Below are 25013 nucleotides of genomic sequence, written 5' to 3'. Positions count from 1 at the left end.
CTCGTCGGCGGCGTTCGGTCGATCCGCCGGCGCGGCACCGGGCAGCACCGTCCCCGAGAAAATCTCTGACTTTCTTCTTATATCTACTTTTGTAGGTAGTTGAAGGTCTAATTTTTCAAGCTAAGAAGCCTTATTGATAAAAGCAACGAGGCACAGGACAGAGGAATGTTAAGAACAACTGTTCCAAAATACATTTTCTCTCCCTTTCTCATTTAGAGCATAATTTAGAAATCTGAACTTTCGAAAATCAAAATTGTACGTGCCACATCGTATAACTTAAAAATTTGTCATTTGCACAAATAATAGGACATTTTAACAACCTAGACGCTTGAAATGAATTTCTCAGTTTTCCCTCTCTACATTAAATTTACAAAAAAATTAATAGTAACCGGACTAACGACGCTTCTTGACTACTAAGGTCCCTGCGTCTGCCCTGCAGTGTGTTGCTACATGCGGGTTGTATCTCTTGGTCCCGTATTACCAAGATAAGGTCAAATCCAGTCAGGGACGGATCCAGGATTTTTTTTGTGGGGCGGGGGGGGGGGGGGCAAAATAGGTTGATCCGATAAAAAAAATTAAGGGAGGGGGAGGGGGGGTGCAAAATAGGTTGATCCGATAAAAAAAATTAAGGGGGGGGGCAAAATAAGTTGATCGGATAAACTTGTGTTAGGAGCAAGTTTAATTAAGACAAACTTGAGGTAAATAAGTAAATTACACTACTTTGGACTACGCTACGGGGGGGGGGGGCGCCCCTCGCCCCCTGGATCCGCCACTGAATCCACTGCCCAGGAAATTTTTGATGCCATGCGCATATTTTCTCATAATTTAGGTCCATCCAAAACGCTAAAAGCTACTTTTAGTCCTATGAACACAACCTAAGGAACACAAAAGCCTTTTAGACTATAAGTCACATTTATTAGTCATTAAAATTAGTGAAAACAAGAAAACTTCATAATTTCAAATTAAATTATTCGTAGTATAATAAGTCACATTTACAGCGCTCTCAATACCAAAAGCAGGAAAAGAAATTCAATAAAACAGCAATTCACCTACCAAGAACTAAACAACTCTTTACCCAGTCGAGTTCCCCAAAAGGATTTCAAGGAACCAAAATAAATGATGAGTAGTGTTGTCAATTCATGATTTTTTGTTGGTGGAGGGAGGTGCAAAATATATTTTTCAAAATCGAGGGGGGGGGGGGAGGAGATCTGTTCTTGTTTCAACTTCTTCAATGAAAATATAAAAAGACATATTCCAATGAAAACACTCCCCAAAAAGATGTTTTTCAAAATTTAAGAGGGGGGGGGGGGGGAGCAAATAATACAAAAGAATTTATTTAATAATTTTAATAAGAAGTGCCCAGAAATGTAAGAAAATATAGAATTTCGACAGGGAGGAGGCAACCCCCCTTGCTTACGTCTGTGCATAAAGGGTCTGTAACCCATCACCAAGGTTACTCGCTATACTCTTATACTCACCTATTTCCGGAAAATTGAAGGGTATAACTCAGTACACAAATCAATACAAGGTGAAATGCAATAAGCACATAGAGCAACAAAGAATAACAACAGTTGTTTTAAGTTATTAAATTATTGAAGGAGTCTTTTAGTTTATTTACTGGTCACATTAGCAGAAGCACATTTACTTTATAAGAGACAATCTGTAATGAAAATATAACTAGTGAAAAAGAAAAGGGGGAAAAAAATGAAAAAAAAAGTTATTTTAAAATAACTAGTTCGAAAACAACATAACTTAAATTTATGTTTTGCATTCAAGTTTAATTTTCAGCATTAAACCACGGTCAAACCAAATTTAACTATTATCAAACCAAAATTAAATCAGGTTATTAAGCTAGAAATTACATTTTTTATAAAAATTTCCCATTTATGTCGTAAAAAAGCTATTCCTGCAAAAAGCTTGGAAATATTAGTCTGGCAACCCTGTAAGATGATTAAAAAAAGTACGAGATACGTCCTCAAGTCTTCAGCATAGTAGCATTGTCTTTATAAGTCTATTAAAATAACACGGTCAACACTTAAAACGGCCAGAAGACAGCAACAAGTTCTAGTAAATCTTTTGACCGAAGATTCGTTTTGGCCCATTCGGCTGTTTGTACATAACTTCGGTCCATAACGGACTTAGCAAGCGTCTATCCTTTATTATCTGAGCATAGGCTGTATAACACAACTATTACAACAACAACACTGGCACAATGCAATAAGTACAACTACCAGAAACGAAGATCATACACAAGTGTAGGCTGAACGAATTCCTTCCGGACCGTTTATTGTCAACTCTCCGTAAATTGTTCTCTTTATACGCTCCGAATTTTAAACCAAAATTCTGCCTTTTTTCTATAATGCATAACGCCAAAAGAGTGGCATCCTTAATGGAATTTTCGGATTTTCTTAAATAAGGGCTACCCTCTCCGCCCCATCATTCCCAGATTCTGATTTATTTAGAATAAGAAAACACTCTTGCCCTTCAGACTATTGCATCTCTCTTGGCGAATATTGTTCAATAACACAAAAGTGAGGCTAATTTAAAGCCCAAGTGTGCATTCTTGACACACTTATGTGCACGTGTTTACAGTGCCCACAATGTGCATTCTGATAAAAAAAAATAACCAGAGGATACAAAAATTCAAATATTTATAAAGACTAGCTCTCTATCATGCAGTTGATTCATTACTGGCTTCTCCAAGGATTGGGACTATAAGATTATCTTTCGACATCAGATGATATTTTGTCACGAAGATGGTGAAACGCTGGCATAGGTGGGTCTTGGACTGAAAAAGAAAAATAATATCAATATGCATATCTATATAAAAAGGAGATAAAATATACTAGAGAAGCGAATTACCCCTTTGGAAACCAATTGACTGGTTACAAGACCGAACACAATTTGAACATTTCTCGTTTAATTACTACAGAGAAAGAGAAAAGAAAAGAAGAGCAGAGAAGAGGAGAGAAGAGAAGAGAAGAGAGAGAGAGAGAGAGAGAGACTCATTATACGTTTCTGTGAACCTCCAGCGACCATATCAAACTTGTCAAAGTTTTATTTTAGTTTTCAGGATTGAATTCTTGAATTTTTTAAACATAATTTTTTTCTGAGAACAAAATTACACTAATTAGTACTGATTGGCGAAACAACCTAATGTCAAGAATTTTTTAAGTCGAGATGGATAAGAAAGTCACAAATGCTAAATTTCTGATGATTTCCAAAATAACAAATATACAATCTCAAGGCTAGACGTTCCAACTTGAAGGTCTGAATGCCATTTTCCACGTGTTCGGTGTGTTTTCAGTAAAGTACGCAATCTATTACAACGTGGAAGAAAAATTTTAAGGGTTACATCCTGCACTTTAATTTCGTAAAAAGTGTTTTTTTCATGTACTTTCTGCTCGTTTCTCTTTGTTTAGATATAAAACAATCAGGGATACTTAATTAATATATTAATGTAATAGCCATGTACATTAGATTCGAAATTGGCAGCCTATTAACAGCCCATTCTATGATTTATCTCCAACTTGGAGCAGAGGAGTCAACTTGGCCTATACAGAAAAATAGGCGAGTTGTAAAAGAATAGTGAGACAATCAAAAAAAAAAAAAAAAAAAAAGAAAAAAAAAAAAAAAAAAAAGAAGTAAAAACGAAGCAAAAATTCCAATGTAAATTAATAGCAATCACAGTTACTTTTTCTCAATTGGAACTGTCGCCAAAAAAAATTCAACACTAAACATAATTTCTCAAATCATAGTTAAAAAAAATTTCTCTTCCTAAGGGCCTTATCATTTCTTAGTAGTTGCAGTTATGTGGTTTTGTTATCATTGCAACCATGATCCTTCCATCTTTGACCTTTTACACACCCAAAATTGGAAGTTAATCAATCTCAGGCAGATCATTCAATAAATGACCGGCGTTTTAAAAAAGAAAAAGAAAAAAGGAACAGTCAAAAAATAAGGACTTCAATCTACGAAGATAGTGACGTGCAGATTAAGCATATACAAATATTTCAGCCATATGGCCAATAGCTGTCCCTAGGAAGAGAGAAAAACTAAATAAAACCATTATAATGAGTCACAATTAAAACTAAAAAAAAAACAAAAAAAAACTTAACACCATTACTCTAAGAATGTTCAAAGCAGAATGATAAAAAGTAAATTATTCATTTAAATAACTTCTTACTAAAATAGGGGCTTTTCTGTCAACTAGGCTGTTGGCATGGCAGTACTGTGTCAAGATTCAAGCCCAGAACTATTCTGTGTTGATTTTTAAATTGAATTAAACTCATTTAAGACCTGTTGTCAATACAATAACTAACGGAGTATAATATAAAAAAAGAGAAAAACGGGAAATAACAAATAAGACAAAATTGAAATTCATTACTCAATACAATACACAAATAAAAACACGAAACATTGACTGATTTAAAACGGAACACCACGAGTGTTCCCTGATTCCTTTATTATACGAGTATTCCTAAAGTGCATCTACAGATGGCAGCATTAGAGTCTATAATACCGTATTTTCTAGTGGGCCAAGAATTACTTGTCTACGGGCGGGATTGCAAAACATTATTTCTAATTTTTATTTTAGCTTCCGAAACATTATTTTGTCAGCAAATGTGTGTACAAGGTGTGCAAAAAATGCTCAACTACTCATCCCCCCTCTACTCCCGGAAAAAAATAAACAACGAGCAACAAACTTTGGTCCCATGCGAGGAGATATAGATGGCACTGTGTGTCGTGTAATATATAAGAATGAAAAATTGGCGGACATTTGAAGGAAGTGTATGAAGAGTGTAGTTTTGATGAAAGATGGCTAGCGAGTATAGTGAGGGATGAGCGTTCTGTAAGCGCGGAAAGATTAGAACGATCTCTCAGACTAGCAATGGAGCATATAAACAGATTTTTGCAATTGGACATCTGGCTTTCATCCAGCAGGCCCGGGTTCGATTCCTTGTATGGGAAACTTTTTCCCTGATAAATACCCTGATGAGGATAGGCTGGGTATAAAAGGTTGAGCTGTTCCGGGGCTTCAAGATGGTTTGGGGTCTCCGCTCTGTCATAGGTTCCTTCCTCCATCACTATCCCCGACAGAGGAATCATTGCTTGCGTGGCCTCATAGTGGTATCAGGGAAAACTTTCACAAGTTTTTCTAATCAAAACTGTATCTGATAAGAGCGCTGCAGGGTGACTTGAGGAGTGGCACCCTTTGAAGAAATTGGAGGATATTAAGCGACACAATATTTTCACTGAATTCTGATTAATGGATAATTCTTCTGAGTTTGGTCTGTTTTGGTGTTTTCTTTTAGACTGAAAAACTTCTTCCTAACTAATTTATCTACTACGGGTTGCCTCCCCGTAGTAGCATCTCATTTGTAGGCATGAATATTTAATGAGTCGGGGGCAATAGGGTTGAGATTGTCTATGCAGGATTTCTACTCCTGTTGAAAGAAGAGCATCGCCAAGTGTGAAAAATCATGTTGTGACTAAGATGGGCCAGAACTGCACAAAGCCTCCATTCAACTGGAGGTTCTAGTGACTTCCTGCTGTCCGGTTCTAAGCCGGCTTTCCCTGAGGCAAAAATAATTTTAATGATTTATAGAATATGAAAACTGCAACTTGGAATATTACAACGACAAAAACAACCATCGTATCGACATTTTGACTGACGAATTCCGACGCTTCAAACCGGACTTATTAGGAGTTTCAGAAACTCATATCCCAGGGGTAGGAAGCCTGAAATTAGGTGACATAGAATTTAGTTACTCAGTCAGGAAGGAGGGGGCACATGCACGGATAGTAGGTCTCATGATGAATAAGGAAGCTGCTAAGTCCTTTTTAGATAAAAACTAAAAGTTCAAAATAGGGATAAAGTCCTTTTTAACAGACAGTGTATAGAAATTCACAAAACTACCAGATATTTCGGTCACATATACAGTGAAAAAAAAGTAGTAAAAAATTATCTACGTACTTTTTAGGTTGGGAAGGTAGAACTAATAGAATGCTAGTTGCTCATTCTATGACTAAATTAAATAAAAAAAAGCAAGTTTTTTAACTGAAAGTAAGGAGCGGCATTAAAATTTAAAACGAACATAAATTATTCCGTACATGAAAGGGGCTGTCCCCTCCTCAACGCCTCGCTCTTTACGCTTAAGTTTTATTGTTTTAAAAAGTAGAGTTGCGAAAAGAGTCAAACTTAAGCGTAAAGAGCGAGGCGTTGAGGAGGGGACAGCCCCTTTCATATATGGAATAATTTCTGTTCGTTTTAAGTTTTAATGTCACTTTTTATTTTCAGTTAAAAAAAACTCGTGTATTTATTTAATTTCTGAACGTTTTTCAACTAATACAGGTTCGAATTTGGCTCACCGTAGATGAATATTAAAACAACTTTGCATATTAATTTTGGCAGATTTATTCCCTGCAAGAAAGGTTGTCGCCTCCTCAACAACTTCTAAAGCTGTTATAACTTTTAAAAAAGGTTCCTATTCTAATTAAACGGCCCCCGTGTTTCAGTAGCCGCTGTTAAAAAATTGGGACAAACAGTCAAACTTTAGCGTAAAGAGCAAGGTATTGAGGAAGGGGTAACCCTTCATATAGGGAATAATTTCTGTTCGTTTTTCAAATAATGCCGGCAAATCTGGCTCACCTCCTATGAAATATACCCCTCCCACTCACAGAAAACTCCTCCGTGGAAATTTCATCTAACATAAAGCGCACCCCCCCTCGTCAAATTCCCTCCAGACGGTTCCATCCTCGCTGAAAAGCCCCCTCACTGTAAAATTGCCTGCAAACGATTCAGCCTCAAAAATTCTCCTTTGCATTGTTTCATTTGAGTAAGACTTTAATCTCTAATCGGTTCCTCGATCATTTCATAAATACCCTCTTCCGTGGAAATTATTTCCCGGAAATCAAAACAAGCGAAAAATAGCCCACTGAATACATACACATGAAAACTTTGGCAAAGAGAATGTAAGACAATTAAAAAGAATTTCGTATAGTAATTCTGTCAAATCCCCCGGGTGTAACATTTCTCCTGGAAAATCCACCCCCCCAAAAAAAATTCCCTCACCAAGCAAGATTCTCCCTACAGAGATCCATCCCAAGCACCCCCCTCCCCCGAAAAATGTCTGTATACTTCCCAATAACAAATATTATACTTAAACAATGGGCAAAAATTCGTAACTTAAAGGCCTCTTCCCACGGACTGTGGGGGTCATTTTATACCTAAATACAGGGTTATTTGATTTTTCAACTATACTGAACAAAATGGCTATCTCAAAATTTTATCAGATAACTTTAAGCACAAAAATGGCCGGGGGAGGCCCAGTTGCCCTCCAATCTGTTTGGTCACTTAAAAAGGGCACTAGAACTTAAGACCATTATTTCAATACGATCACCCCTGAAAAAAAAAAAAAAAAAAAAAAAAAAAAAAAAAAAAAAACATGTATCCGTGATCTGTCTTCTGGCAAAAATAGCAAAACTCCACATTTCTGCAGAAAGGAGCTTGAAACTTGTACAGTAGATTTCTCTGGTATGCTGAATATGAATCCGTGATTTTCATTAAAATTAATTGAATTTTAGGGGATATTTCCTCCGTCTTTCAAAAATCAGCCAAATTTTCTCAGACTCGTGACTTTTGATGGGTAACACTAAACTTAAGGAATCTTATATATATATGGAATCAGCACAATAAGCTGATTGATTCTTTTGATGTATATATTGATTCTAAAATTTATTAAAGTTTCGGTAACTATTGAGCCGAGTCACTCCTTACTAACAGTTCGTTACCATGAACTGTTTGAAAAAGCACAGGGTATTAGCGATAGTAGCATTTGCCCCTGTGGAACCACCTGACGGAGATAGTAGTGACTTAGATGAATTTTACTTACAACTACAGGAAAAAATAGACAGGGTCCCAGGCAGAAATATGGTGTTTTTACTAGGAGATTTTAACGCAGAGGTCGGTAGAAACAGGGATAGATGGTATCCTAGCCTAGGTAAATTTGGCATAGGAAAAGAAAACAGTAATTGCTACAGACTGCTGCAATTTTGTAGGTATGACAATCTAGTTATAACCAATACGGTGTTTGGCCGTGAAATGGTCCATAAGTTAACATGGTATTCACGTGATGGTAAGACAACAAACCTTATTAATTATGTTATTGTAAACCAAGGACTGACAGGATCAATACAAGATACTAGGGTATATAGGAGTGCTGTTATTGATGTTAAAAGTAAAGATCATCATCTGGTAGTGTCAAGGGTTAGTTTAAAGCTCAAATTTCGGAAGGGTAACTACCTCCCAGGAAGTTATGATGTTGGTAGTCTCCAAGATGAGAAGTTGAGAGAAACTTTCCAGGAACAGTTGAATGTTAAACTGGTGAGTTTAAAATTTTAGAATGTGGAAGATGGATGGAATAATTTCAGGAAAACAGTTTTTGAATTTGTTGATGGTGTCTTAGGGAAGAAAGCTAGGACAGTAGCTAGGAATATTAGTGGAAAAGCTTTATGTTCAATAAAGAGGAGAAGGGGCTTTTATATGAATTATCTGAGTGATAGATCATATGAAAACAAAAGAAATATAAAGGAAGTGGAGAAAGCATTAAAATATGAACCAAGGAGGGGAAAAGTAGAGACCATGGATAAAATTGTCGAGGATCTGGAAGATGCAGCTAGACGGCACAATAGTAAAATATTGTACAGGCATGTTAACTAATTGAGAGGGAGGAGTTATTTTGGACATGTTGTAGTTAAAGATAGAAGCGGGACCATACTTGGTGGTGAGAAGAAGATCAAAGAGAGATAGGTAATACATTTTGAGAATGTGCTAAACCGAGACAGAGCTTCAGGAAAAGATATAGAGGAAAATGAATAAGTTTGTGATACTTTGGATGTGAAGGAAGATTTGTTTTGTGAGGAAGAAATAGCAACAGTACTGAAAGGATTAAAAAGAAAACAGGATGAGGAAAAGCAAACAGTAGTGGCTACAGACTGCTGCGATTTTGTTGGGATAACACTGTAGTTATAACTAATACAGTCTTTGGTCATAAAATGGCCCATAAGTTAACATAGTATTCACATGATGGTAAGACAGCTAAGCTTATTGATTATGTTACTGCAAAACGAATATTGGCAGGGTCATCAAAGGATACTAGGGTATATAGCGCTGCTGTAATTGATATTAAAAGTAAAGATCACCATCTAGTGGTGTCTAGGGTTAATTTAAAACTGAAATTTAGGAAAGGTTCCCGGGAAGCTATGACGTTGGTACACTCCCGGATGACAAATTAAAGAAAATTTCCAGGATATTAGTAAATACAAGGTGTTCCAAAAGAAACAGTGCACTGAACACAAGAAAGGATATTTATACATTTAAAATGTTTAAATGTAGTTGAAAATGTTTTCCCAAAAGATTTTAAATATTATATTTAGATAATTTAAAATTCTTTCCATATAAAGTGCATGTTGTTCATGAACTGAAGCCTCAGGATTCAGAAAAACGCGTACTCTCCTGTCGGTGGTTCTAAAATTTTATTCTAGAGAAAGGTGAAAACATTTTAAACCATACATTCTTCAGTGATGAAGCATGGTTCCATTTGTCCGGGTACATGAACAGTCAGAACTCTAGAGTGTGGTCTACAATAAATCCTCATACTCTGTTTCAGAAGCCCCTCCACGACCAAAAAGTTGGTGTTTGGTGTGCTTTGTCAAGGCGGCGTATAATTGGACCTATCTTTTTTGAAAACACCATCACATCTGATTGTTACATTCATAATATCCTGGAGCCATTTTTTGATCAACTGACGGAGCAAGAAAAGCAACAAGGCTGGTTCCAGCTAGATGGTGCAACTGCACATACGGCTCGTGTCAGTATGGCTGCAGTTGGTGATGTCTTTGGGGATCGTGTGATCTCTCGTGGTTTGTGGCCACCTCGATCACCGGATTTAACACCTCCTGACTTTTATTTGTGGGGCAAATTGAAAAGCTCAGTGTATGCAGACAATCCTCGAACTACGGATGAACTAAAGCAGAAAATAACAAGTGTTATTCAAAACATCAAACCTGATGAACTTGAATGTGTTTTTCAAAACATGCAGCGTCGCGCTCGTTTATGTCTGCAGATGAATGGCGCACATTTTCAACAGTTATTGTAGATCATATCTTACTACACGAGTCAATCCTCAATCGTACTTTAGTTGATAAGGTATTAGATTTGTGAATATTTGCAATATATAGTATGTTTCTGTGAGTTTTGTTTCTTTGGGTTATTAGCATATTCCTACTGCACTGTTTCTTTTGGAACACCCTGATATAAGAATATTAGTGAAAATGCTTTCTATTTAATAGAAAGGAGGAGGGAACTGTACAAGGATTATTTTAGTGATAGAAAATATGAGAACAAGAGCAGTGCAAAGAAAGTGGAGAAGGGATTAAAATGTGAAATAAGTGGTGTGTGAAGAATAGCAAAATTCCACATTTTTGCAGATAGGGGCTTAATTTACGGAAGATCTGGAAGATGCAGCCAGACGGCATAATAGTGAAATATTGTACTGGCATGTTAAAAAATTGAGAGGGAATAGTCAATCTGGACTCCTCCCAGTTAAAGAAAGGAGTGGGGCCACAATTAGTGATAGGGAAAGAGTTAGAGAGATCTGTGGAACTTTTTGAGAATGTGCTAAACCGTGATTGAGTTACAGGGAAAGATATAGAAAAGAACGAAAAAGTTTGTGATACCTTGGATGTGAATGAAGATTTATTTTGTGAAGAAGGATTAGTGACAGCTCTAAAAGGATTAAAAAATAATAAGGCCCCACGTACTGATAATGTGGTAAGAGGCATTAGCCTGGTTTCTGTCGATAGCAAATTACTTAGTATGATGACAATTTTTAGACTGTAGAGATACTGTAGATAAAGCTTTAAGACAAGAACAGCGTGGTTTTAGGAAGGGTAAAGGACATGTCGACCGATTTTCACTCTTATTAGTAATAATTGAGAAGTACCTGAGTTATTAAACACCATTAGTACTCGTTTTTATAGATTATGAGCATGGGTTTGATTCAGCTGATAGAGTAGCTTTAGCGGGGGTCTTATCCTTGTATGGTATACCAGACAAATATATTAAAGCGAAAAGTACTATGTACGAGAACAACATTGCTGCGGTTAAGGTAGGAAATTAAGTATGTAGCTGGTTTCGTATTAAATCAGGAGTTAAGCAGCGTTGCATTCTATCCCCATTTATCCCCATTTATGGACTTTGTCTTAAGTAGTGCAGCAAAGGTAATGGAAGAAAACGGAATCAAACGGGGAAATAAAATTCTCCGACTTAGATTATTCTGATGATTAAGCATCCTAGATGAAAGTGCTAGCAAAATGAATGAACTTTTAGAAGTTTTACGAGTTCAGGGTGCTAGAATAGGTTTGAAAATAAAGTTAAGAAGACTATGTCGCCAAGACAAGGAATAGGTGAAGATGAAAAGGTGATGTTGGGTAACGAGAAGATCGATCAAATGGACAGCTTCACTTACCTAGGTAGTATTATTAGTAGAGACGGTGGGTGCGGTGATGATTTTAAAAGTAGACAAGGCCCAGGGTGTTTTTCCACGGTGGGAAAAAGTTTGGAAGAATAGGAAGTTAAGTCTATGAACCAAGATTAGAAAGTTGGAAGCCACAGTGATGACAGTGGTCAAGTATGGTTCTGAAGCATGGGTAGTCCAAAAAACGGAGGTGGATTTGCAAAATTTTTTCTAGAGAAATTGTCAACAGATTATTTTGTGTACCCGACTGAATGAGTATGTCAAACAGCACGCTGTACAAAAATGTGGTTCTATCCCGCTTTCTTTGGCTATAATTAGAGAAAGGTTGAGACGGCTAGGACACGTTCTGCGGATGACAGAATGCCGAAGATTTTCCTTGTCGGCCAACCATACAGGGCCAAACAAAAATAGGTCGTCACCGGTTGGGGTGGGAAAATGTCGCAAGGAAAGATTAAAGGGAAATGGGAGCTTCCTGGGGTGTAGAGGAAAGCGTTAAATAGATTGGGATGGAGGAGGAGCGTGCATAGCTGTGTTGGACTCAGGCGGTTTGGTGCTACAGTAAGTTGTTAGCAGTAGTAAGGGTGGTGTTTAAAAAATATTGTGTTTATGTCAATTAGAATTGAATTTTGCATCTTTAACATAACCTCCTCATTTTTTCTGTTTTTTTGTTTGTCTACCACCGCCTTCACAAATAAAATCATGCGAATTTGTTTGAGTATAGACACCTTAATCTCAATATATTTTAACCTTTTTTTAATTATTATTCGGGATCGTCTCTTTGCACATTTAGGTGGGGTGAATGGGGAGCCTTGTTTACAAGTATGAGAACAAGCTACACAAGTAAATTCGGTTAAACTTCTCTTACTTTTATAGTCTTTAAAAAGGCATTCGATCAGTACATCATTAGTAAGCACTATTATTTAATGTTTATTACAACATTATTAAAGTAAATTAAGTCCCAAAATTTCTAGCAGAAGCATCCAGAAAGATTCCAGTATCCAAATAGAAGCTCCAAAGATGAACAAACACATCTGAAGTCCTTTTTATTTGGGAGGGCTTTCAGGAAGGGTGCACAAAAGCATAGGATGGCAGCCCCCCCCCCCCACCCAGTACACTTCCTGGGTGAAGGGCTATGAAACCAACATTAGCACCACGCATTTGGACTGTGAAGTCCAGTATCACCATTTTTACCTTTTTTAACGTTCAGTGGGCTTCTATATTAAAGTTTGGCACATCTTGGATTTTGAGGGTCTTCTGTCGGGAAAAACTCCTTTCACATTTAGGCTAAATTCTTCATGATGATGATGTTAACAAGCCAATAGCCGTAGAGATCAGAAGGGGTCGAGTCCAAATGAAGTGAAAGTGCTCTCGGGCATCTGATTACATGTGCTGAACAATGACGATATATGTGTTTCGAGGTACTCCAGGGGAAGCCCCCAATGTGTTGGAATCTCATTCCTGAGCTTAGGATTTCGGAAAAAGTATATATACTAAATATTATCCTCATAAAGTACATCGAGTATAGTGCATTATTAAGTATATTAGGTAAAGTATATTCAGTATAATACTTAATATCTTGGGATTTTTCAAAAATGAAAATTTTTCCATTACTTCACCTCTTTATTTAAATTTCTTTGTCTAGATTTGTTTTCATTTGTTTTCACTGTTTTATTATACAGAGCTTCGATATTTTTTAGCTGTAACAGACATATAAATGCCAAATGAATTGAAACTCATTAATTTCCACTGAAAATACGACAACGCCATCTACGAAGTATCTGAGATTAATCACAGTACATGTAGAGGAGCTAGTATCTTTATAAAATAAATACCCAAGCTAGTATCTTTTATAAAATCTTTCACAGAATTGCAAAGTTTCATTGTTTGTGTAGGTTCATCCTATTCACCCCAAAATAGAATAATCAAAGGTCTTCCCCACGGAGCAGTCCTTAGCTGCCTCCTAATTGTCCTCTATCTCTGAGGCATTAACCTTCCCCAAAAGGATCTGTATGATGCTAATAATCTTGCGCTATGGTGATCTGGCAACACCTTTGAGATTGCACAGTCAAAGCTGCAAAATCACTTTTCCAATTTGAAATTCTCTCAACATTCAGATTTACCCATTGCACCTACCAAGTCAAAAACAATCCAATTTCACCGAAAACGAAATCATGTTAATGCAAGACTAACTCTAAATGGAACAACTATTCCAGAAGATAATCATATTAATTACCTAGGTCTTATGCTTGACCAAAAACTTAATTTCAGCCTCCACATTTCAAACACAATAAAAAAATGCTATAGAAAAACAATTATACTATAAAGACTTCTTTCCACACCCTGGGGCTGTATGGAGAAAAGCTTACTCCAGTTTTATAAATCACATACGAGACCCCATATTGACTATGGGCTCATCGTCTATGGTGCATGTGCAAAGACCCAGATGCAAAAAATTGAAACAATACAAAACGATATAATACGTCTCATATTTGGTCTTAGGATATCCACAAGCAGCAAGTTTTTGCTTATGGAGAGTGGATTAACAACAATAAGGGAGAGACGTAGCTTTCTCTTGATAAAACAACTTACAAAAGTTGAATCAAATAGCTCACACACCCTACATAATTGGTTAAGAAATCCAGCTATGTATAGAGGCATTGCGAATGAGTACGCCAATATTCAGAAGAAGTTCCCTGTACCCGCAAAGTCTATTACACCTACTTTCCCCCAATCCTCTCCATGGAATTGGTCAATCCCCATAATAAATACTGATTTCTCAAAGTGGACTAAAGATTTAACCCCCAGCGCTTTTGTCCAGAAAAAATTTGCTGAACTTAATACAATTGCTTATAAAAACCATTTCCAAATCTTTGTTGATGGTTCCAAAATGAATGAGAAGGTAGCAAGTGGTGCCTCCCTTCCTCACCTGAAAATTGCAATAGGTGAGAGGTTGTATAATAATGTATCTATAATGTCTGCAGAGTTAAATGCCATAATCATGGCATTAGAACACCCTATGGAAAATAAACCCTTGATTGCTAATTCAAATAACATTATAGTTTATTCTGACTCTTTATCAAGTCTTGAGTTGCTGTCTTCAGCTCCTCAGTATAAGCTGGATATTGAAACTTATCATTGTCTTAGTATTACATATAATATTGCTTCAAGTGGCATAAGAACTTATCTTCAGTATATTCCTAGCCACTCTGGTATAAGTGGTAATCATCAGGTTGATGAAATAGCAAAAAATGCTATAAATATTGACCAGCCAAGTGGGAGACCAATCCCCATTAGAAATATTTACCGATGGAGACTATCAGATATTATGTTTAATAAGAAAAATCCTACTCTTTCCCCCTTTCCCAATAAGTATTTTTCTAAAATTTATCATAGAATTCGTTCTGGAACAAATAGACTAAACATTCTTGCATTCTCGTATCAGTTTCCTAATTCAAGCGGTTTAGTTCCCCTGTCCCCTCTTTGCAGGTATTGTATAATGAATAATGAAACAATTGACCACTGCCTATTTGAATGTAATATGCTGACGTCTGCACAGCATACTTTGCTTTGTAAACTGCTAAAATGCTTCAAACACCACAAAATCTCAATATCAGCCAAGAGCCTAGCCGACTATTCCTGCACACAGAGCACAGAAATCGATATCTATCATCTTATATTTGAACTCCTTGAGTCGAAAGATCTACTGAAAGATATCTGAGAATTTCTAATAAATAAGAGACAGCCAAGCCAGTAGCTCTGTAGCCCACAGAGTGAAGGCAAAAGAAAAAGGGCTAAATAGTATCAACTGAAAAGCCCGCCTGCTGTGAATTAGAAGAAGAAATCACAGCACCATCTATTATATAGACACGAGGGGAAAAACACCAAAAGACGAGAAAAAAAATGGAGGGGGAAGAATTTTTTCTACATATTTTTTTTATAAAGATACCAAGAAAAGATGTCTGTCACAATCTAGGAGGGAGGGGGGCATTTCTTTTTCTTTAAAGGAAAACCTAGCCTCAAAATTTTGTTTTCATATACTTTTGACTGTCGACTACAGGATGTTTTGAAAAAGAAAAGAAAACAAAGAAGAGAAAAATAATGACGTACTAAAAAGAAAGATGTGCTTTTAGACTAAAAAAACTAAAAAAAAGGTAAAGGCTAATTCTAGCACTTAGATCAGTGAAATGTTAAATAAATACCTCAACTTCGTCAAAAACAGATCGATGGTGAAAATATGCGTGTGAAAAGATACGGTATACCCGACGGCAAACAGAGCCCAACTTCCCAACTGACGATTCTTTGATGCTCACCCTGAAAAAATGTAAACTTATAATTGCAAAATAATGTAAAAGGAATGACAAAATTTCGAGTTCAACAATCTGTCAATTATGTGCGCAGAGGTGGGAGATATCATACCTGCGTTCCCCTCAAAACCGTCAAGATTATATATATATATATATATATTCCTTAATTTATTAGCTCACTGTCGATGATACCAAGTTGAAAAACAATACTTACGTACTCATCCTTGTGAGAGGTTTTGTGGCTGCAACTCTTGCCAACTCATAACCAAGTGCTCGGTACATCGTCCTATTGGTAAGATACGTCGTAACTAGGTTATATTGACGTTGTTGAAGTTTTTGTCCATCGTTTTCGTGGCCTGACTCGTGAACAAAGGCCATAGAATGATCCTTCAACGTCAGTTTTCGAGAAATGGCTCGACTCCATTCACTTAACGTGCCCGAAATTGTTACTTCTTCATTCTGCTGAGAATAGTTTCAATAGACTGAAGCTTTCGCCGTATTTCCATATTCGTGATGCTTTTAGTATATTTCATCCGTACGATCTGCATCTTGTCTTGAATACTAGACTTTGTCATTTGTCTTTGGCTTTTAGTGTCTATACTTCGTATCCATATATGAACATGACGATTACTAGGCTGTGGAATAGGTACAGTTTGAGGTTGTTTTCCCTGACTTTTTCTTTGGAAGCTATCATCTGGGCAAGCAAGATTGCTGATCAAAAGCCCTTCTATTTATTGCGATTTGCCGAAAGCATCCGTTACAAAACAATGATTAGGAATTGGTCGAAGTGGAATGGTGATTAGATACAACTCTAGAGTACTCTTGATAAAGTTATAAACTCTTCTGGCAGCCCATCAATGGTGAATAGTTGGCCTTATGACCAGAGTTGCCAACTTGCACACTTTTTGTTTGAAATACACTCTTTTTTTTCATTGCACTCTTTCACATCACGAACCGGATTTGCACTCTTTTTGCCCATTATTTGCTCTTTGTACTATTTTTTGCACACTTTTATGAAATGATTGATAGAAAAAGTATTAAGCCAAATAAAAAATCAAAATTAAACTATTTAAGTGCAAATGATAGAACAGCTAGCCGGTATGATCTTTGTTATCTATGCCTGGGCCGTCCCCCAGGCCTCTTTCTCGTTTTTTTCAGCCATTTACCAAGAAGTAGATCAAAGCATAGATAACCAGTGAAAAAGTGTTAAACTCAAATCAAGTTTTATAGAAGGAAGTTGAAGGCTGTTGGGCACAACTCTTCTTCATAGAAATGGAAAAGTGAGTATGAAACATGAACTAAGGCGATGTAGAAGCAACAACCAAAATAAACCTACTAAAGCCTAATCTCAAACTGATAAAATTCTGCAGACTTTAGGCCTGTGCACCATTTTGAAGCGTGAATGGTTCATATTTTTTTGTGATATCCATTGTTTCTGAAATAAACATCTTATCTTACCAGCCAGGGGTCCGAGAATTTGCTTTGGATGGGACCCATACTATCAAAATGATATGAAAGGATAAATTAGGAAAATATGGGATACCCTAAAATTGTAGTTTACACTTTAGACACTTCTTGCAACTCTGGAAAGCAGTTGAGTTAGGTGAATGACACTTTCAGAAATAAATCCAGGGCCAAAAATATTTGAGCCAATTGAAAATGACAATGAAAAATGGGCAAATATAGAGCAGTTCATATTTTTGACCTATGAATAAAGTGAACATACAACTCGATGCCTTTTCTTATGCTCTTTCAGACTATAATACTCGTTTTTGACGCAAATTCACTTCAACCCACCCAAATATACCAATTCAGGGTATATATTGGCACATTGGGATGGGGATGGGGGGTAAAGTTCAAACTTACGTCTATAGTCAGAATTGCATCCTGAATCCAAATTTAACATTTCTTTGCGTCAAAAATGAACTTTACAAGCCCCCCCCCCAATGAGTGATTTTATACCATAGGGCCTGGGAGTAAAGATAATTTACGCCAAAAGCATTTAGTATATTTGGAAAGAACATAAGAAAAGGCGTCGAGTGGTATGTTTACTTTACTCATAAGTCAATAATATGAACTGCTCAATATTTACCAAAAAATGAACAATATAGAACCAAAAAGACACGTATACTAAAAAAAATGATCCTTTTCTGTGGATGCTTGAATTATGCAGGCCTGTCTTAGGTTTGATAAAATTTTTGAAAACTCAAAATTTCAGTTGGGGGAGGGAGCAGACTATTGCCAGGTATTAAAATCATCCACATCCATTTTACTTGCTGAATTTTAAGTAGGACTGAGTTTGAAACATCTTTGTCTTTGCCAAGCTTTGCTTATGGACAAAGCTTGGCAGAAGTACTAAGTGCTTATATTCTTAATTTTAAGCAAAGCTGATTGTAGAATAGCGTAATCACCCCTTTTAACATTCCCAAGAGCGTATACAGTAAGCAAGTAATCTTGTAAAAGAGACAAGGAGAAAAAAAGTGCCTAGTATTTCTATCCAAGCCTTTTTCCTTTTTTACAGACTTATTTCAGCCTTGGTTTTTAACACTATTAAAAAAAAACAGGAAGTTTTTTAACTGAAAGTAAGGAGCAACATAAGAACTTAAGACGAACATAAATTACCACGTATTTGAAGAGGGTCGTCCTCTTTCCAACACCTCGCTCTTCACGCTAAAGTTTTTTAGTACTTTTAAAAAAGCTTCTTATTATTCTACTTAAACGACCCTTGTGTTTCAGGAGTCTTTTTTAAAGAATAGGGAAAATTCAAACTTTAGCGTAAAGAGCGAGGTGTTGAGGAGCATGCAACCCCCTTCATATACGTTGTAATTTTTGTTTGGTTGAAGTTTTAATGTTGCTCCTTATTTTCAGTTGAGAAAATTTGTTTCAGTTGAGACTTAGCTTACTGTAAAGTGTGTTATAAAGACATAATAGGATGTTTGGCAAACGTGAGGTGCCATCTTAGAACGAACTTTCACAAGAGCAGGGTTCAGAACAATCAGGCACAAATGTTCCAGCATTAAGACCTTCACAAAAAATTACTTGCAGTGCCTATAATTAAAGCCTGCTAGAAGCTTATATCGTGGGTCGTCTTGGAAGACATTCCCATTACAAAAATGGACACTTTAATCCCAGTCCTGAAAAATGCTTTTGGGGACTCAGAACTTTGTAAAAGCTTGAATTAGGGCAGAACTAAAACTAGCGGGATAATTAGACAAGTCATTGCCCCTGTAGAAAGAGATGTGCTTTCTTGTGAATTGAAGGAAGCTCATATCTCCTTAATAGTTGACGAATCTACTTGGCAGAAGGTTTTGGTCCTTACAGCAAAGTACAAAGACTCCTAAGACATAGTGCGAGAAGACTTTCTGTGGCTTTTGCAAGTAAGTGAGGCCAGTTCAGAAGGACAAACACGTCTAATACTTGGACATTTCGAAACCCTAGGAATATTTTTGCAAAATTTGATGGCGATTGCCTTTGACAATGCCAGTGTCAACACTGGACATGAAAAAGGTCTTGGTGTACTGTTAAAAGAATATGTGATTTGCTTGTGATAGGATGCACTAGCCATTCCCTTGCTCTCTGTTCTGCATATGCAGCTAAGAAGTTGCCAGATGGAATCGACATTTTTATTCGTGACGTAGTTGCATATGTGGCAAATACGCCAAAAAGACAGGATGAACTAAAAAGCCACCAACATTTCTGTCATGTGGAAAACCATAAGCTTTTGCAGATTTCAAGTAAGCCAAGGCTCACCCTTGAAGCTTCCGTTGAACGGATCCTTGCGCAGTGGAACCTACTCCTTTTATTCGTTACCAACCATGGAGAAGGTGACTCCGCTGGAGATAGAGGAGCCAAAGAAAAGGCTAATAAAATTCTTTCTTTTATCCGTGATTCATCTGTGAAAGTTATTTTGTATTTTCTTTCATTTGTCTTACAAAAGATCAATACAATAAACAAAGAGTTTCAAGCTGAAGGAATACAGATTCACAGGCTTTTGGAAACATCACGACAGACGTATCTGTTGCTCCTCAAGTGCCATGTCAAAAAGAAAGAAGTAGGGCGGTCCATTTAAAGCTCGGTTGAGCCCAGCTCATTTTCTTGCACTTGATTGCATACAGTTGGGACCAAATACACTGTGCCTCATGAGAAGCCTGAAAGACACTGGCCTATTGAGTGTCCAGCAGGTTCACTGCATCCAGATCAGCTGTCTGATTTTTTTTTGGAGTTGTGCTCACAAATGAGCAAACGGATTGACTACAATAACCTAACGTTGGAAAATCTCAAATGCTTAAGTCCAAATGTTGCCTTATCTGAAGATGTGGATACTCTTGTGCCTCTTTCTCTGCTGGGTGACACTGAGGCACAACGTGATAAGATAAAAAGATAAATTGTATTTCATACAAATATAAACAACACAAATAATTAAATAAAGCCAACAGGGAGCTAAACTCGAAAGGAAGGCTAACAAGTATTACAATGAGTTCAAGTACACCAAAAATAAAGATAAAGAAGATAAACCGAAAAACATCATAACATAGAAGGAGAAGGACAAAGGAGGCTACCCCAGCACGGCAAAATCTAAAAATAATGCTAAGAAACAAATTATCAAGAAGAATCACCCCGTCATCAAAGGTTAATAATATATTCTACTAATCTAGTCTTTAAAAGTGATCGGCTGAGATTAAGATTTTTAAATTTACTATTTAATTTTAGCCTATTTGCTATAGAAGGGATTTGGTATCTTATTGAAAATTTATCTCTTTCACAATTAATCAAAGGGATTCTACACGCTCCCAAACGAGCCGACGAAGAAGCGAGTGAGCGAATAGGGGTAACAAGAGTTTGTGATTCATAGAAATAACTCGCCGGAGACTGAATATCATAATGCCAGAGCGAAAATTGCAATTCCCTAAGTTGATTAAGATTAAATATATGAAGAAAAGAAACATTTTTGCAAAATTTGATGGCGATTGCCTTTGACAATGCCAGTGTTAACACTGGACATCAAAATGGTCTTGGTGTACTGTTTAAAGAATATGTGATTTGCTTGTGATAGGCTGCACTAGCCATTCCCTTGCTCTCTGTTCTGCATATGCAACTAAGAAGTTGCCAGATGGAATCGACATTTTTATTCGTGACGTAGTTGCATGTGTGGCAAATAGCCCAAAAAGACAGGATGAACTAAAAATCTACCAACATTTCTGTCATGTGGAAAACCATAAGCTTTTGCAGACTTCAAGTAAGCTATGGCTCACCCTTGAAGCTTCCGTTGAATGCAGTTTATATAACTATATAATTATTGGATGCAGTAAACTATAGTTCAGTTAAAGATCTAAGCAATCAAAATAAACATCTGCAAATTTCAAGCCGAGCATTACCTTTTAAGCTAAAAAAGAATGTTAATCATTATCTAACTTATTATCTAGGGGTTGATTTCCTAACTTTATTCTAAATACAATTGAAAGATTTAAAGATAATACTTTTATTGATCGAAAGTATGGTAATTATGCGTAAATGGCGTAAGAATGGTCAGAACAGTGAAAAGGGCTGCGCGCAAATTTTTTGACTTGCACACGCTTTTAACAGCTTAAACTCTTTTTTTTTGCCTTGATTTGCAATCTTTTTTGACGTCGGCAGTTGGCAACCCTGCTTGTGACTGGTTATATAGACTCTTGATACTTCCATGAGGGATCATTTCACCAGGGATTCCATGTGAAGAAGGATATGTCAGATTCCTTATCATATCAGATCGAATACGTGTCAAAAATAGACGAACAGCTGGTGGAGTTCTTCGTTGAATTTTATGTATTGTTCCTTGAGGTATCAAATGATGAATAGCAGATTAATTGTGAATCTACCAGGATACAGTCTGATACTATCAAGGCCGTACCCCGGGGGGGGGGGGGGGTGGGTGGGTGGGTTAGAGGGTTTGAACCCCCCCCCCCCCCGAAATGTTTGTCCGACTCGTAAAAATGTAACAAAAAGGGATATAAACAATTTTTTTATGGGTTTTGTGTTTTTTTGTGTACCCCCCACCACCGGAAAAAAAATCCTGGGTACGGCCTTGGATATTATCCAGTGGTAAAAGCAGTAGTTGTTTGAACACATCAGAGTGAGATTTTTGTCAGTGTGTGGCGGGTGGCTCGTGTTGCTAATTAGACGGTAGTTTTCTATTCCTTCTTTGATCCTTTTTTGTAATTGAAAAAATGTCAGCCTTGCACCATTGACAGGTTACCAGACCAATTTCCCACACAGCAGACATAATGGTATGGTACAGATCTGTTACATCACCCGATCCGACGTAAATGAATTCAGCGGTAACTCCGTCTTGACCTGGGACTGTCCTTCGCTTGAGCGACATAATTGCTGATTCGGCACCTGAATGGACTGGGAGGGGAGTATAATTTCTTGATTGGGTATGTCTCTGAAGTACAATCTATATCTTTCGAGTTTCATCTTTGAATCGATAATCTATCTTTGTCCAGGATCACTGATATTTGCGACTCAACTCATGCATCGTTCTGAAAACTGCTCTCATTTTCCCTTAAATAATAATTAGCTGTCTTTTCATTTCTTCCACAGGTGGTTACGTAGTGCCTCTCTGATCTCTCACTCTACTCTTCTCTTGTGAAGGTTTTAGCTATATCAGCCTTCGCGCTCGTTCTTGGAACAGAAACCATGGATCTATGGCTTTTCATTTTTTTTCTTTTTTTTTACTAAGAATGTCATTCGCTGTCTTGATGATGGCTGACCTGACCTCTTTGGATAGGGACGTCTCCAAAGGACGTTTTCCTGACATTAGTCCCGGAGTAGGTCCACCATGAATATTCGGTGTTTGTTACTTTTGACTTATTCTTAATGAATCAGCCATTGTATTTTTTCATTTTCAACTTAAACCGTGATATTAGTATAGTGTGATCAGGTCTGAAGTCAGCTCTGGAAACTGCTACAGTCTCTAGCATGGAGTACTTCCGGTACTTTGATATTAGCACAGCCAGTCATGTTCTTGGTCTTACTGACTAGAGATCTCTAGGTTACCTTACGTCGGTGGCAGTGTTTGAACATTATGTTTGTTACGAGTAGCTTGTTTTCTCCTGAAAAGTCGAGTAATCATTACCCTCTCGCAGTGAGTCTCCCGTGACAAAAAGGTCCCATTGAATAGGACTGATCTTTATTATAATTTTCGATGAAGAAAATGGGCATTGTATGGACCTTTGGCCCCTTTTGTTTCAGAAAATTTCCTTTTCATAAATTTCATAACTTCATTTATCTTCAATAGCTAAACCCCGGGAAAGCTTTTATTACGAAACGTCTGAAGGAATCCACTAAATAGCTAATGTCTGAAAAAGCCAGGTGAGCGATGACTCGTACAGCTTAAATTTACAGCTTGAAAAGCTTCAAAGGATGCTGGGAGTTTAATTTGATTCGGCCATTCATCGCCTTTGGTCAGAGATGCGCACGCAAGCGTGCGTCTTAAAGTGTATTCGTTAATTGTAAGAGTTTTTATTTTTAGTTCCGTTTTTGAGTTCTGATATATATGTGGTTGTGAATACAGATAAGAAATCTTTCTTTATATCTTTGATCCATTTTCATTGGCCTAGGTAGAGTTGGCAACCTACAGCGAGACTGAGTTTAGTCTAAGTTTATTCTCAGTTGAGTTTATTCTCATGATGGCTGGCATCATCGAATATGCCAGATACTGATTCTCTGCTCCTCCCAAATGTAAATTTATGAGAGCAAGAAAAGTTGTATTTTTGATTGTGCTGAGCACGATTATTTTCTGCGAATCTTGGGTACTTCAATTTTCAAAACCTTATTCGGATGCCATACGACAGAGACCATGGTGGTTCTACAGTACAGACGTGTGGATGACGACAGATCCTGAGCCAAGCGGTGGAAGCACAGGCATTGGTGGAAAAAAGAAGAGAAGATAAACAATTTTTGTGATTTTGAAGTTGGTATTATTTATTTTTTGTTTTCTGTTTCTGTGCTCTGACCTATGGCGTGGTGGCGGTCATTTTTCTTAGGAGGGAGGTGTTGGGACCTTTGGCCCCTTTTGTTTCAGAAAAATGCCCTTTTTATAAATTTAACTTCATTTATCTTCCATATCTAAAACCCGGGAAAGCTTTTATTACGAGACGTCTAAAAGAATCCCCTAATTAGCTAGTGTCTCAAAAAGCCAGGTGAGCGATGACTCATACAGCTTAAATTTACAGCTTGAAAAGCTTCAAAGGATGCTGGGAGTTTAATTGGATTCGGCCATTCATCGCCTTTGGTCAGAGGTGCGCGCAAAGGCGCGTCTTAAAGTGTATTCGTTAATATTAAGAGTTTTTATCTTTAGTTCCGTTTTTGAGTTCTGATATATGTGTGGTTTTGAATACAAAAGATAAGAAATCTTTCTTTATATCTTTGCCCTATTTTGATTGGCCTACGTAGGGTTGGCAGCCTACAGCGAGACAGGGATTAGATTAGCTTGTTATAGAAAAAGAATCGTATACTAAGCCGGAGATCTTCCCTTGAGGGGGATGATGGCGAAGACCATCATGTTCACCTTCCCACCAATAGGAATACTTAGATCAAAAATTTGTTTCTGCAATGATCTTTACCATTAAGATTATTCGAAATAATAGTTACTAGTCCTGAATCAGCTTCAACGGCGATTCCTCCTCATATGCCATTTTTTGTCAAAACAAATTTTTAAATTTTCGGTTACTATGGATTCTTTATTGGATATTAGGATATTAGGATGGATATTATTAGGATATTAGGATGGATATATTAGGATATTAGGATGGATGGATATTAGGATGGATAATCCTATGGATATTAGGATTCGTTATTTACTAGGTTGCCCCTAAAGGGACAATTCTAAAAATGTAAAATTTTTGAAGTTAAAAGACACTTACCAAAAACTTCAAAAACTCTGAGCCTAAGAAAGTTCGGATAATTTAGAAAGAAAAAAAAAACCAGAAAATTCTCCCCAAAAGGAGAGTAATCTCGATGAAAATAACATCATCAAATTTAACTTAATAGGGAATCATCAAGCAGAGGATTCAAACCCTATCTACAAATTACCATTTTTTCTAAGAAGGATAGCCAAAAATGCATGTTTTTTTTCTTTTTGCCCTAAGAGGGCCAAAATGATATGGAGATATTTTTAGATAGCTAATCA

At 37.0% G+C, this 25013-nt stretch overlaps 1 protein-coding gene across 3 annotated transcripts in view; it reads right to left on the bottom strand.

Annotated features, from left to right (window-relative positions):
• Positions 1-893: 893 nt before the first annotated feature.
• The window catches only part of Mob4 (MOB kinase activator 4), a 54358-nt gene continuing 30238 nt past the window's right edge, over positions 894-25013 (bottom strand). For all 3 annotated transcript variants that reach the window (XM_089091197.1, XM_089091198.1, XM_089091199.1), the window contains 2 exons: positions 15740-15851; positions 894-2788 (listed from right to left, as the gene is read on the bottom strand). In XM_089091197.1, the coding sequence (XP_088947323.1) occupies positions 2672-2788; positions 15740-15851 (229 nt within the window). In that variant the 3' untranslated portion in view covers positions 894-2671. The remainder of the gene's footprint in view (positions 2789-15739; positions 15852-25013) is intronic.

Source organism: Artemia sp. Qi Xiang Cuo, chromosome 6 (assembly GCF_049724085.1).
Source record: "Artemia sp. Qi Xiang Cuo chromosome 6, ASM4972408v1, whole genome shotgun sequence".
Lineage (NCBI taxonomy): Eukaryota > Metazoa > Arthropoda > Branchiopoda > Anostraca > Artemiidae > Artemia > Artemia sp. Qi Xiang Cuo.
This window is presented reverse-complemented; position numbering and strand designations above follow the sequence as displayed.